The sequence below is a fragment of the Entelurus aequoreus genome, linkage group LG01 (genome assembly GCF_033978785.1).
Source record: "Entelurus aequoreus isolate RoL-2023_Sb linkage group LG01, RoL_Eaeq_v1.1, whole genome shotgun sequence".
Classification (NCBI taxonomy): Eukaryota; Metazoa; Chordata; class Actinopteri; order Syngnathiformes; family Syngnathidae; genus Entelurus; species Entelurus aequoreus.
The window spans coordinates 88,261,727-88,275,799 of record NC_084731.1 but is presented as its reverse complement, the minus strand read 5'-3'; the positions used below and the strand labels follow the sequence as shown (position 1 = coordinate 88,275,799).

Here is a 14,073-nt window from a genome sequence, read left to right as displayed (position 1 = left end):
GTTGACTAGGTAGCTTTTCATCCAGTTAATCGCTGAGAGTTTAAAACCATAAGCAGACAGTTTTATAAGTAGTAGTTTGTGGTCAATAATATCAAAAGCAGCACTAAAATCTAATAGCACTGTGCCAACTAATAATTTACTGTCAATTTGTTTTAGCCAGTCATCTGTTAATTGTGTGAGAGCTGTGCATGTTGAATGGCCAGTTTTATATGCATGTTGAAAGTCTGAATTAATGTCATTTATAGAGAAATAATTTTGAATTTGCTTAAATATAATTGTTTCCATTAATTTTCCTAATACTGGTAAAATGCTAATTGGCCTACTATTCGATCCAGTGAATGCTTCTTTCCTATTTTTTGGTAGAGGAGTTACTCTAGCAACCTTCCATATTTGAGGATAGATTCCTTCTTTAAAACTTAAGTTAAAAATATAACATATCGGACTGGCTATTATTCCAGCTGACAATTTTAAAAGTCTACTATCTAGATTATCATGACCACAAGGTTTGTTAGATTTCAACTCAGACAATAGATTTTCAATTTCCAATACATTAGTGACTGAGAATTCAAATTTACATTTTTTGTCCTGCATGATATCATTTTTAATAAGTGACTCAGATAGAATACAATTTACAGGCAGCATGCCATTTCTTATAGTATCAACTTTACTTATGAAATAATTGTTGAAGTAATCAGCAATTTCTTTGGGCTTGGTGATAAAGCCTTCACCTGATTCAATAAATGCTGGTGTTTTTCCCATTTTATCTCTACCCATGATTTGATTGAGAGTACTCCAAAGTTGTTTTCCATCATGTTTAATTTCTTCAATTCTAGATTGGTAGTACACCCTTTTTTTCTGTTTATTTAATTTGGTGACTTTGTTTCTTAAAGAGCGATATGCTAGCCAGTCCTCTGAGCTACCTGAATCTACCGCAACTCTTTTCCGTATATCTCTATCTTTCATCAAGTTTCTCAGGTCAGAGTCAAGCCAAGGGGCTTTGACAGATCTGACGGTGAGCTTCTTGATGGGTGCATGCTTATCACAGACAGAAGAAAATGACTTCATGAATTCATGCAGAGCTGCTTCAGTATGCTTTGACTCAAATACACTGCCCCACTGTATGTTATGTACGTCTTCAATAAAGGCATTATCACAGAAATGTTTGTAGAGTCTCTTATACATAATTGTAGGTCCAACTTTGGGGACTTTCACTTTTCTTGCTATAGCAATCATGTTATGATCACTAAATCCAATTGGCACAGAAACAACCTTTGAGCATTTATCTACTGAATTAGTAAAAAGATGATCTATGCAAGTTGAAGACAATACACCTGAATTGTTCATATTTATTCTGGTTGGTAGATTTATCATTTGAGTTAGGTTACATACAGTGGCAGTGTCATTAAGCTTTCTTTTCATAGGGCAGTTTTTTGAGAGCCAGTCAATATTTAAGTCTCCTAAGAAATACATTTCTCTGTCTGTGTCAGAAACATTCTGAAGCATTGCACACATTTTTTCAAGATATGCTGCATCAGAGGAAGGTGGTCTATAGCAGCAGCAGATTAGTAATGGCTTTAGATGTGGCAAGTGAACCTGGATCCAGATTGCTTCTACATCTGTCAAGTCCAGATCTCCTCTTTGCTTTATTGGAATGTGGTCTTGTACATAAAAGGCTACTCCTCCCCCGTGTTTGTTTCTATCAAGTCTAATTATATTGTAACCTTGTATAAATATTTCAGTATTGTCAATTGAATCATCCAAATGAGTTTCAGAAATTGCTACTATATGTAGATCATTTTCAAACATTATTTTACTCAACTCAATTACCTTGTTTTTCAGACTACAGATGTTCAAGTGGGCAATTCTTAGTCCTTTTTTGGGAAGTTTGATAGACATTTAAAGTTAATAAGGATTTACAGAATAGATGTCAACTCTAAAAACACAAAAAACATATAGATCAGCAAACCACACACTATGCAAATTTATCCAAATCATTTAAGTTCCTGACCATTAGCACTTGTGCCTGCTCAGGTGCACCATTTAGCTTTATGTAGACTTTGCAGTTGGACGACCATGTTGCTTGTATTTTTCCCTCTTTGCGTAGGTACCGAGCTCTTTTAGCAATATCAGCATTGCTCTTGGTTAAATGTTCATTGAGATAAACATTTGATCCCTTGAGCATCCTACTTTGTTGCAAAAGATTGATTTTGAATTTTCTATTTGCAAACCTCATAATGATGGTTGCCGGTTTGCTTTTATCTTTCTGAGGGAAACGGTGACAAGCTTCTATATTCTCCTTATTTATGCTAATTCCCTTTTCTTGGAGAAACTTCACCACCTGCCGCTCCACTGAGTCCAATTCTTGGTCCCTGGGCACTGATCCCTGGACCTCGGACCTCACTGCAGCAGCAAATGACGCAGGTCGCGTTGGCAGACCAGTAACAATGACATCGTTCATTCTAGTATATTGTTCTAAATCAGATAATTTACTTTTCAGTTGCACAATCATATTGTCTTTCTCTTCATTTTGCTTCTTCAGTTCCTTAATATCTTTCATCATGCCCATCAAAGTGTCTTGCTTACTTGTCATTGCTTCCATTTGGTGTGCCATAAACTCCACTGATTTCCGTAGCTCCTCATTGGATCTCTTTAGTTCTTCCATGTCTCTTTTGGTGGCCATTGTTAATGATAGCTGCTAGGCCTCTGTTGAAGCCTGGAGCCGGCCTGATGATAGCTGCTGGGCCTCTGCTGAAGACTGGAGCCGGCTTGATGATAGCTGCTGGGCCTCTGCTGAAGCCTGGAGCTGGCCTGATCTGGTGGAACAGGCTGGAGCTGCTGGAGGCGTAGAAGCTGCTGGTATCCTGGGCCTGGTGGTGTTAGCAGATCTAGATGCTGCTCTCTAGTGCAAATGCATACAACAGCTGGCCTGTCCTGATGGTGGTAGCTGCTGCTGCTGCTACTGAGGCCCTGGCCTGGTTGTGCTGGTAGCTGCTGCTGAGCTACCAGCACAGATTAATAAGAGTCTCAAACAGTAAAAACCATCCAACTCTTTTCTTTGCATATCCACTTAAATTAGCACTGGGTGGACAATTGGTACTTTGAATAAAAGTTGTATATGTCTAAAATACAAAATTATAGACAAAACTGGTTGAGATCAGCTCAGACCAAACACACACAGCCAGCCAGGAAGTTATGACAGTTACCAATAGCTAGAAGAAGAGGGGGACGGGCAGAAGTTTTAGTGTCAAATTGTTCATTGCGTAACTTTTCCTACGCTCACTTAAGAGGAAGATACATTTGAGAAATTTGCAGACATTTTTTTGTTTCTTGACCTTGTTGCTTCTTGCATTGTTATTTTACTCTGGTCTTAAGAATTCCATCAGGACTTGTGTACTTTCACAAGGCATTATGGCGTGATCAATGGTGGGCGATACTGATAGTCGACACCAGACTGAGGTCATCATTGAATAATTTTGCCACTAGTGCAAAAAGACAAAAAACACAATTATAAATACATTTAGTTTAAATGGTCATCATAACAAAGTTTATGGTATGTAAAACGTTTAATCGGTTGGTGAAAATGTAATAAAGACACAGGTAATCATTTTAGGCATGTAGAATCAGATTGGTAGTGATGTGCAATACTAATTTTTTTTTTTTCACCCGATCCGATACCAAGTAACATTCTGGCTTGTATTGGCGACACCGATACTAGAGCAAAAATACCAAACGTGTCTGCTAAAATTTAAGAAGTTGTTTACTTTCAAATAACATATCCAAAAACAACAGTACAGTAAACCGTGAAAACGTATGAAAAAAGGGGCAAAACATTGGAATTTGACAAAAATCTGAATTTTTTATTCTAATAAATATAAATGTAAAAAATATACTTACCTATAACGCAAAGTGTTGTCTTTAAATATAAATATGTTTTAGCTTTTTTTTTTAAATAAATTAAAATATTAATATTATTTATTTAATTAAAACTAATTTCAGTTTGCAGCACTTGGTGGAATAAGTTTAGACACTCCTGTTCTAAAATATTAGAAGCTTTCAAAATGAAATTAAAATACTTAAAATGTAAACAAAGTTCAGCTAGCTAGTAAATAAAATAATACTAATTCAGTAATTAATTGGAAAAATTACAACCATAAACACTGTAAGATGTTTAACTGAACATTAATATTTTTGTACAGGCAGAATTTTTGACACACTTGGTTATGCAGTTACACAATCGTATCATTTTGATTGTATTCTTACATTGGGGGGAAAATGTAAAAATGTAAGAAAAAGGTGAAAAAAATCAGTATGTAATGCGAAAAACTTAATCACTAATAATACAAAACTGACAATAATCACTTTTTAGTATGCAGGCCTTGGTGGAAAAAGTTTGGACACCCCTTAACTAAAGTATTGATATTTTGATTTGAGAATCAATATTAGAGCATACATATCTGGTATCGGCGGTATTGATATTTCAGCATCAATCCGCACATCTCTACAGATTAGTACAGGACTAGTTAAAAACCACTGTACCTAGACTTCCCAAATTTGGACTAGATTATCCCACATACCTTGATTCATAAAACCTTTATTGACTTTGTGAAAATGTGATACACATTTACCTCCTTTTTTTTCCAAATTGTATTCCACATAAAAAACACTATATTTGAAGTTCTCAAATCTGGACTGGAATATTCCACAGACCCTGAAGATGTATATATATACACAATTTGTGACTTGTGAAATATTACACCGTTGTTAAAATACAATAAATACTTTTTTCAGGCATGTAGATTAGATTAGTAAAAAGTGCATTGATCCAAACTGTGCTTTCATTACTGTGGGATAGCTAGACCTGTACTAATCTGGGTCTACATGCCCCAAAAGGGTTGATCATTAATGCAGTTTCACAAATATTAAAAGGTTCACAAATCCTAAACGTTAGGCCTCTTTAAACGGTTACTCTTTTTTTGCTGGGTTTGGGGATATTTTGTACCAGTGACGTTTTAGCAAAAAGTATCAGTCTGATATCAACTCTCAGTATCGCCCACCATTTGAATTAGAGGAGACTTTTTTAATACCAAATATTACCAGTACACATTTAAACACACATAATTTATTTAAGATAACTTTGGCCTTATGCGGCACAGAATAACACCGAATTGTAAATTATTTCAGATTTTATTCCATGGAAAAAAAAAGACCTTCAGGAAAATACAGTAATTCCTAACGTACACAGAGAGGACATACATTAGAGGTCAGAAAAGAAACACCCAGGTGGTAGTAAAACAAAACACACTGAGCATAATGCTGCAGAATCAGTGAAGTCTGGATTTGTGTCAGTAATATCACATGTGAGCAAATGTCCGTTTATTCCTGTACACGGCTGTCTAAATGAACGTACAAAAAGGGAATACAAAATACAAAAAACAGGAAAACTGCCCTCAAATGATCCATAAATATTCATATTGATGCACATTGGTTTGACAAAACAATGACTTCTGTAAACATTTTCAACTTAACGTGTGCATTACTATTTAAAAACCACAGCAGTCGCTTACTTAGACGGGAAACGTGGTCGAGACTAAAAACTAAGTCCGGGTTAAAAATATGCCACTTGTTTTGTCATCATCTGGAGTGGTTTTGGAACACTGCTGCACTTTTAGCCTTATTTCTCTTTCTCTCTGTAAGGTCAGTGAAGGCACCGCCCGTGCTGACGAGCAGGGGAAGTTGGGGGAACAAGGATGTTGTCCACTGCCGCGTGCGACTACCGTGGCAACTGGGCAATGGACGACAGCGGCATTGTCAATTTTGACAGGGAATATTAAAAGGAAACAGACTGAGGCGCAACATCGTCAATATAAGGTCCATTGTTGTATCCGATAGATGGCTGACTAAAGCCTTCCTTCAACTTTTAGGCTTCGTAAAACCTTTTATTAATAAGGCAACCTGAACTTAGACGCTACAGTCAGGTCTCATGCACTCAAGTTCCTTTGTGGTTACCTGCTGACTCTGCAAATCTAATTCACAGTTTACCCTACATTGTGAAGGACGCCCCAGGAAAAGAGTGAAAACGAGACAAATCGGGGTCCGTTTAGGGTGGATGACAAATAGCGACTCCTATCCACGTGCAGCCGTCACATAGAAAATGTACAGTGTATGAGAAGGTTGTGGACCATGCTTGGAAGGTGGTGGAGCTGATAATCTTACCCTGTCATGATCACCGTGGTCCACCGGAACACCTTAAACAAGGCAAACGAGTGTTTTTCTTTACAAAAAAACAAACAAAAAAACGCAAGAAGCCAAACGGCGAGTGGCGTGTGCGTGGTTCGTCCTCAGCTGTGCACATGCGGACCTTGCGCACGCACGAGATGCAAGGCTGCGTGAGGTCACCAAACATGATCACATCCCAGTAAGGTCAAGGGGAGGAGGCAGGCTTGGCTCATATATAGTTTACTATAAAACGCTCGTGCACGCACACACACACACACATACATACATACACACGCACGCACATACACAGAACGCAGCACCCCGCCCACCGCTGGCTATTTATTACGACGGATGTTGGTCTGAACACGAGAGAGCAAGCATCATCATTGTCACAGGAACTACCAGCTCATGAGGGAGGTGCGTCCCAGGGTCATGAAGTACACCTGACTAGCACCGCCAGCTCGCACCGAGGCGAAGAACACCTGCAGGACAGAGACAGGACAACTTAGACTCTCCTGTTCAAAGTTACGTCACATGGGAGAGGAGGCGGGGCGCACCTTGTCGTTCCGCTCGCACAGGAACTTGAGTCTCTGGGCTCTCTTGTGCATAAAGACACCATCCAGGTGGCCGGTCTCCACTGAGCGGATCTCGATGGCCTTTTCGCCCCAGCCCATGATCTGGTTGGACCTAATGTAGGCTGCAGACGGGAGACACGTTATTGGGGCTGCGGACACGACAACTGGAGACAGGATTCATGGCTCTTTGAAGGGAGCTCTTCCTTTGACCATGTGTAAATTAGTGTGTTTATTCATCTTAAGGCTGCAGCCTTAAGATGAACTAAACACACTTACTCTTAGGACCCAATAGGGATCTTCTCACTAAAGCAGGGGTGTCCAAAGTGCGGCCCGGGGGCCATTTGCGGCCGGCAGCTAATTGTTTACCGGCCCGCCACACATTCTGCAAAAATTGCAAAATTGATAATATTGCAAAAATTTAAAAAAACATTTAAAAAAAAGTGGAATGAGGTGAAATCTATCAAGAAAAAGTTGCAATGTTGACACAAAGCTGCCATGCAGGCTGTTTTTTTTCTTTTGTCTTTGTTTATTTTTCTTTTTGCCATTGCTAAAAAAAAAAAAAAAAGACTAAAAATCTATGTTATAATGAATTATTACTTAAAAAATATCACTTTAAAATGTTATGTGGAAAAAATATTGCATATATTGTGTGGTTGCCATAAAAAACATCAAAGTTTTATTTGACAATAGAACATAATACAAACAAAATAATAGTTCAAACGTAAAATCGACAGATATATCTGAAGTTGATCTCGTAATTTAAGAGTTAAAAGTAAAAAAAATAACTAATAAAAATGTATCACTTTATGAGTGGGGGACCTTTTGGATCCCAAATATATTTAGTAGGATTTTATTTAACATTTCACTGTGATTACTCAAAAATATTAAAGAATTAAAATCAATGGTGTCCTGCATTATTGGTCTTTTAGGGCTCTAACTACTAAATACTGCATATTTCAGTTTTACTATAAAAAACAAAGTTGTCTTTGACAGAAAAGGCATAAAACCTTTTTTTTTTAATACTTTATATCAACCTGAAGTTGATAAAGAGATTTACTGTAAGCATTAAATAAAAAATAATAATAATTTGACTTATTTTTTACATTTTAATGACTGAGACCCTTTATGGTCCCCGGGAGCCCTACATGTTAAAAACAAAAAATTCATATATTTTGTTAAGGTTTGAAAATGAAAAATATCAAAATGGCCCCCACATGCTTGAATTTTTCCGTGTACGGCCCTCAGTGGAAAAAGTTTGGACACCCCTGCACTAAAGTGTCATAAGTCTGCAACATTTTTAACTTTCAACATTTTTAAACAACTTCAAATCTATCTATTAATATAGTTTGTAGAGACGCCGATAAATGCTTTAAAATGTAATATCGGAAATGATCGGTATCTGTTCCAACCTCCCGATTTTCCCGGGAGACTCCCGAATTTCAGTGCCCCTCCCGAAAATCTCCAGGGGCAACCATTCTCCCGAATTTCTCCCGATTTCCACCCGGACAACATTATTGAGGGCGTGCCTTAAAGGCACTGCCTTCAGCGTCCTCTACAACCTGTCGTCACGTCCGCTTTTCCTCCATACAAACAGCGTGCCGGCCCAGTCACATAATATATGCGGCTTTTACACACACATAAGTGAATGCAAGGCATACTTGATCAACAACCATACAGGTCACACTGAGGGTGGCCGTATAAACAACTTTAACACTGTTACAAATATGCGCCACACTGTGAACCCACACCAAACAAGAATGACAAACACATTTCGGGAGAACATCCGCACCGTAACACAACATAAACACAACAGAACAAATACCCAGAACCCCTTGCAGCACTAACTCTTCCGGAACGCTACAATACACACCCCCCGCTACCACCAAACCCCGCTCCCCTCAACCCCATCTCCCCTCAACCCCATCTCCCGAATTTGGAGGTCTCAGGGTTGGCAAGTATGCTCTAGTATACTCTGGACCAGACCTGGGCATTCTGCGGCCCGCGGGCAGCATCCGGCCCTTTGTGCATCCCTGTCCGGCCCGCGTGAGGCCAATCATAAATTACAAAATAAATTTTAAAAAGTATCTATGTCGAGTGTGCAATACAACGGTGCTGCTTTTGTTTTGAAAAGCGTTATTTGTATTACTTTCGTGTGGACGTATGCGCGTGTGCGATTGTGAGTGAATGCGAACAGCGCAATCACAAATTACAAAATAAAGTTTAAAAAACATCTATGTCGTGCGCGCAATACAACTGTGCTGCTTTTATTTAGAAAAGTGTTATTTATTTTTATTTTATGTTATTTCACACCCCCAGAGATGCAGCCATCAGGACAAGTTTCGTCATTTCTCACAAAAGCGCCAGAAAAAGTAAGGCGTTTTCTGACAGAGTTTATTAAGGAGTGCTTATTGGACTCTGTTGCGCTGTATGCCCGGAGACTTGGACTGTTTTTCGCTGGCTTTAATTGGATGAGATCTGCGATGTACGTGACACCGCCCAGCTGCTCTTCTTCTTACGTGGGATAACTGCAGACTTTCAAATCACGGAGTAGCTGGCAGCCATGCAGTCAGTTAAAGAGACAACCACAGGTAATGACTTGTTCACATAGGTAAATCCGTGTTAGGACTGAAATGGGACAAGCTGGCAGGTGTGACAATCCAATCCACTTTATGTATATAGCACATTTAAACAACAAAATGTTTCCAAAGTGCTGCACAACAATATTAAAAACAATATTCAAATATTATCCTTAGCTCCACCAATGACTGAATAAAAAGAAAAAATAATTACATATAAAACCAATATTATTATTATTATTATTAGCCTTTATTTAACCAGGTAAAATCCCATTGAGATCAAAGATCTGTTTTCCAAGGGAGACCTGGCCAAGAGGGCAGCAGCAAGGTTACATTAAAAACAGTAAACAAATACATAAAACATCACATTTACGACATTAAAACTTATATAAAAAACAATATAAAATAAATATGATTAAAAACGATTTTTAACAACAGATGGTTGTCCAAATCTGACAGGGAAAAATGTTGGATAATGCAGGATAAAGTGACAGAAATTAACCCTGTGCAGAAATTGACATTTTTGTATTGTATTATACATCAGGAAGTGTTGTGTAAGACAGTGTTAAAAATAAAACCATCAAAAGCAATCTGCTTTTGTATAAAGTTAAGTTAGGTTAAATTAAATTATTATTATTATTAGTTATTATTATAATCATTATTATTTATCTTACGGTATATAAAAAATAATATTGAGCAAAATTTAATTGAAATATTGTTGTGTGGCCCTCCAGCAGTGCTCGGGTTGCTTATGCAGCCCCCGGTAAAAATTAATTGCCCACCTGGACTGAAGCTGTGTGCCTTCATTGTTTTTGTAGCTGTTGTTTTGAGGCATGTTTAAAAAAAATTAAAAATAATGCACTTTGTGAAAGTCAAAGTATAGTATTTCCCATAGTTGTTGGGTATTAGGATTATCTCAGGGTGAGCATGTCCCAAATTCCAAGCTGCTGTTTTGAGGCATGTTAAAACAAATAATGCACTTTGTGACTTCAATAATAAATATGGCAGTGCCATGTTGGCACTTTTTTCCATAACTGGTGTTGAAGTTGTTCTCTTATTTTGGAAAACCTTGTTTTTGATTGATTGATTAAAACTTGTATTAGTAGATTGCACAGTACAGTACATATTCTGTACAATTGACCACTAAATGGTAACACCCGAATAAGTTTTTCAACTTGTTTAAGTCGGGGTCCACGTTAATCAATTCATGGTAAAGTTACATTGTTTAATGTAGGGGTCACCAACCTTTTTGAAACCAAGAGCTACTTCTTGGGTACTGATTAATGCGAAGGGCTACCAGTTTGATACACACTTAAATAAATTGCCAGAAATAGCCAATTTGCTCAATTTACCTTTAACTCTATATTATTAATAATTAATGATATTTACACTTAATTGAACGGTTTAAAGGAGAAAACACGAAAAAAATGACTATTAAATTTTGAAACAGTTTATCTTCAATTTCGACTTTTTAAAATTCAAAATTCAACCGAAAAAAAGAGAAAAACTAGCTAATTTGAATCTTTTTGAAAAAATTAAAAAAAGAATTTATGGAACATCATTAGTAATTTTTCCTGATTAATATTAATTTTAGAATTTTGATGACATGTTTTAAATAGGTTAAAATCCAATCTACACTTTGTTAGAATATATAACAAATTGGACCAAGCGATGAGGTGGCGACTTGTCCAGGGTGTACCCCGCCTTCCGCCCGATTGTAGCTGAGATAGGCTCCAGCGCCCCCGCGACCCCAAAGGGAATAAGCGGTAGAAAATAGATGGATGGATGGATGAATGGACCAAGCTATATTTCTAACAAAGACAAATCATTATTTCTTCTAGATTTTCCAGAACAAAATTTTAAAAGAAATTCAAAAGACTTTGAAATAAGATTTAAATTTGATTCTACAGATTTTCTAGATTTGCCAGAATAATTTTTTTGAATTTTAATCATAATAAGTTTGAAGAAATATTTCACAAATATTCTTCGTCGAAAAAACAGAAGCTAAAATGAAGAATTAAATGAAAATGTATTTATTATTCTTTACAATAAAACAAATAAATTTACTTGAACATTGATTTAAAATGTCAGGAAAGAAGAGGAAGGAATTTAAAAGGTAAAAAGGTATATGTGTTTAAAAATCCTAAAATCATTTTTAAGGTTGTATTTTTTTCTCTAAAATTGTCTTTCTGAAAGTTATAAGAAGCAAAGTAAAAAAAATAATGAATTTATTTAAACAAGTGAAGACCAAGTATTTCAAATATTTTCTTGGATTTTCAAATTCTATTTGAGTTTTGTCTCTCTTAGAATTAAAAATGTCGAGCAAAGCAAGACCAGCTTGCTAGTAAATAAATACAATTTAAAAAATAGAGGCAGCTCACTGGTAAGTGCTGCTATTTGAGCACCGCGTTGGTGACCCCTGGTTTAATGCATCCAGCGGGGCATCACCACAAAATTAGGCATAATAATGTGTTAATTCCACGACTGTATATATCGGTATCGGTTTATATCGGAATCGGTAATTAAGAGTGGGACAATATCGGACATCTCTAATAGTTTGTATTGTTTGTTTTATGGCCTGTCAAAAAATTTTTTTTTTTCTTAATGGAAAAATGCAAACTATTAGGGGTGCTCCAAAAAAAATCGATTCATCTCTAATTCGCAATTTTGATCGCCAATCACTTAAGATTTTTGTGTGGATGATGTAGCAAGCGTAAAACATACACGGAGAATGTCTGCAACTTGTGAACAAGAGAATGACAGGCGAAACATCTTTTAAGACAAACTAAACAGTCCAATCGATTGAATGCCTTAAGAATACGATGACCTGGATGAATGAGAACATCCGTAGCGGAATATAGGGAAGACTTGTGTTTTTTTCTGTAGTTGTATAATGAATTAAAATAGTACAGTATTTTGACAATGAGTTCAGAGTACATGCTTTGACTGCCATTTAGTGTCTACTTTTAAATATGCGACATAAAAAAATAGGTAAAACATCAGTATTTATTTTCCCATTTTTGTTAAAGTGCTGTGTTTTTTGTGTTAAAGGGTACAAGGAACACTTAAAACATCAATAACAAAATCACAATTCAAAAGTCGATTAAACAACTCTTGCCGCAACTTTGTGAAATAGGTGCCGCAAATTCAGGCTTTTTAGATCCCAACAATCCCAAAAAAACACACTCCATCCAGCTGTATAATCACTCGCCATACAGCAATAGATGATATCTGTCTATTACCTGACCGCTTCTATGTTAGCTACCTCTCTTTGTTTATAATGTCTTTTTTCTGCTGTATCTACTCTTTATTTTATGCTGCCCTTTTTTTTTTTGCTGCAGCTGTTACATATACCCGAATATTGTACATGGTAATTGGGATTTGTTATATATTGTATACTAATATAATATAATATATCAGTATATATTATATATTATACACTGTATATATAATATGTAAATATTACACATATGTTATATTTTATATTACTACTACGGTACATTTTTTGTCTACTTTATACCTGCATTATCCTTTCCATCCTTACACTTTCCATCCTTTGTAACTGAGCTACTGTGTGGAACAATTTCCCTTGTGGATCAATAAAGTTTGTCTAAGTCCAAGTCTAAGTTTAAAAAGCCCTGGAAATCCTTTACGGACTGAATAATCCCCTTCCTTAAATTAACTGCGAGCGCACGTATAGCTGCTTTCACAGAAACGCAAACTCGGTGATGTCAATATTCTTCACGAGAGGGCAGCGTGAGCAATTTGTACATAAAACCAACTCTCAAACCTAAGACTCAACTCCTAATCGGTTCTCACCAGTCACGCAAAAGAGCCGTTGAAGGGACTCTAATCGTTTATGAACGATGGAGCCACTTACCCACTGAAGTCGGCATTTCCCCCCACTGCAGCACCACGTCCTTGGTGATGCGCCCGTAGGTGTTGACGTAGACGCCCTCGTCCTCGTAGCACACAAGCAGCTCGATTCCGTCGGTGTTGGGCAGGATGATGATGGCGTGGCACTGAATGCTGGTCTGGATCTGAAGGCCAACAAGGAACCGTTTAGGGAGGGAAAGGCAAACAAGGTAAGGGTGAGGGCGCTTACGTGAGTGGGTAGGTAGATGTCGTAAACGGCGCCTGAGTCCACATCCACAGCATGGAAGCCTGAGCAGGAGCCATAGATGACCTTTAACCTCTGACCCTCCTCCACTGTCAGGTCCACCAGCAGAGGCTTGTGCACCAGGTCGCCAAATGACTTAAAACAAGCGAGGATGAAGTCGTTAGCAGACACGAGACAAAGACGAGAGGGACACAAATATCTGACTGGAGGGGCCTTGCTCACCTTGAAGGCCATGAACTTGTGGTACGGTTTGGGGGCCCAAGCATAAACCTCCACTGAGTTCTTCAAAGCCAGCACTAAGAATTTAATCCTCTCGTATTTTACTGGAACACAAAACCACACAATCACAAGGAGACGATTCCTCGCAGACAGTATAAGTGCTGCACAATTACGGCCAAAATAATCAACACAATTATTATTTTTATCAATATTGAAATCACGATTAGTCAATGTGTTAGTTTAAATATAAAGTTTCCCTCAGCTCGGCGATTTACTTGCGGTACTGGGGTTCCGTAGTTGGGGGGGACGTGAACGTGATCGTGTAATTTATAATTAAACCAAATAAACGTTACACATATATTTAAAT

The 14,073-nt window shown here is 37.4% G+C and overlaps 2 protein-coding genes across 6 annotated transcripts in view; both read right to left on the bottom strand.

Annotated features, from left to right (window-relative positions):
• The window catches only part of LOC133658507 (probable ribonuclease ZC3H12C), a 54,320-nt gene extending 51,154 nt beyond the window's left edge, over positions 1-3,166 (bottom strand). Inside the window, exon 1 of the mRNA XM_062060634.1 lies at positions 2,584-3,166. The gene's annotated coding sequence lies outside the window, so the exon portion shown is untranslated. The remainder of the gene's footprint in view (positions 1-2,583) is intronic.
• A 1,959-nt stretch (positions 3,167-5,125) lies between these two features.
• The window catches only part of LOC133658434 (mitogen-activated protein kinase kinase kinase kinase 4-like), a 63,318-nt gene continuing 54,370 nt past the window's right edge, over positions 5,126-14,073 (bottom strand). For 2 of the 5 annotated variants that reach the window (XM_062060487.1, XM_062060521.1), the window contains 5 exons: positions 13,710-13,810; positions 13,473-13,622; positions 13,248-13,407; positions 6,774-6,913; positions 5,129-6,698 (listed from right to left, as the gene is read on the bottom strand). In XM_062060487.1, the coding sequence (XP_061916471.1) occupies positions 6,615-6,698; positions 6,774-6,913; positions 13,248-13,407; positions 13,473-13,622; positions 13,710-13,810 (635 nt within the window). In that variant the 3' untranslated portion in view covers positions 5,129-6,614. Of the gene's footprint in view, positions 6,699-6,773; positions 6,914-13,247; positions 13,408-13,472; positions 13,623-13,709; positions 13,811-14,073 lie in introns of all 5 variants that reach the window. The other 3 variants (XM_062060496.1, XM_062060504.1, XM_062060512.1) reach the window with 2 other exon arrangements.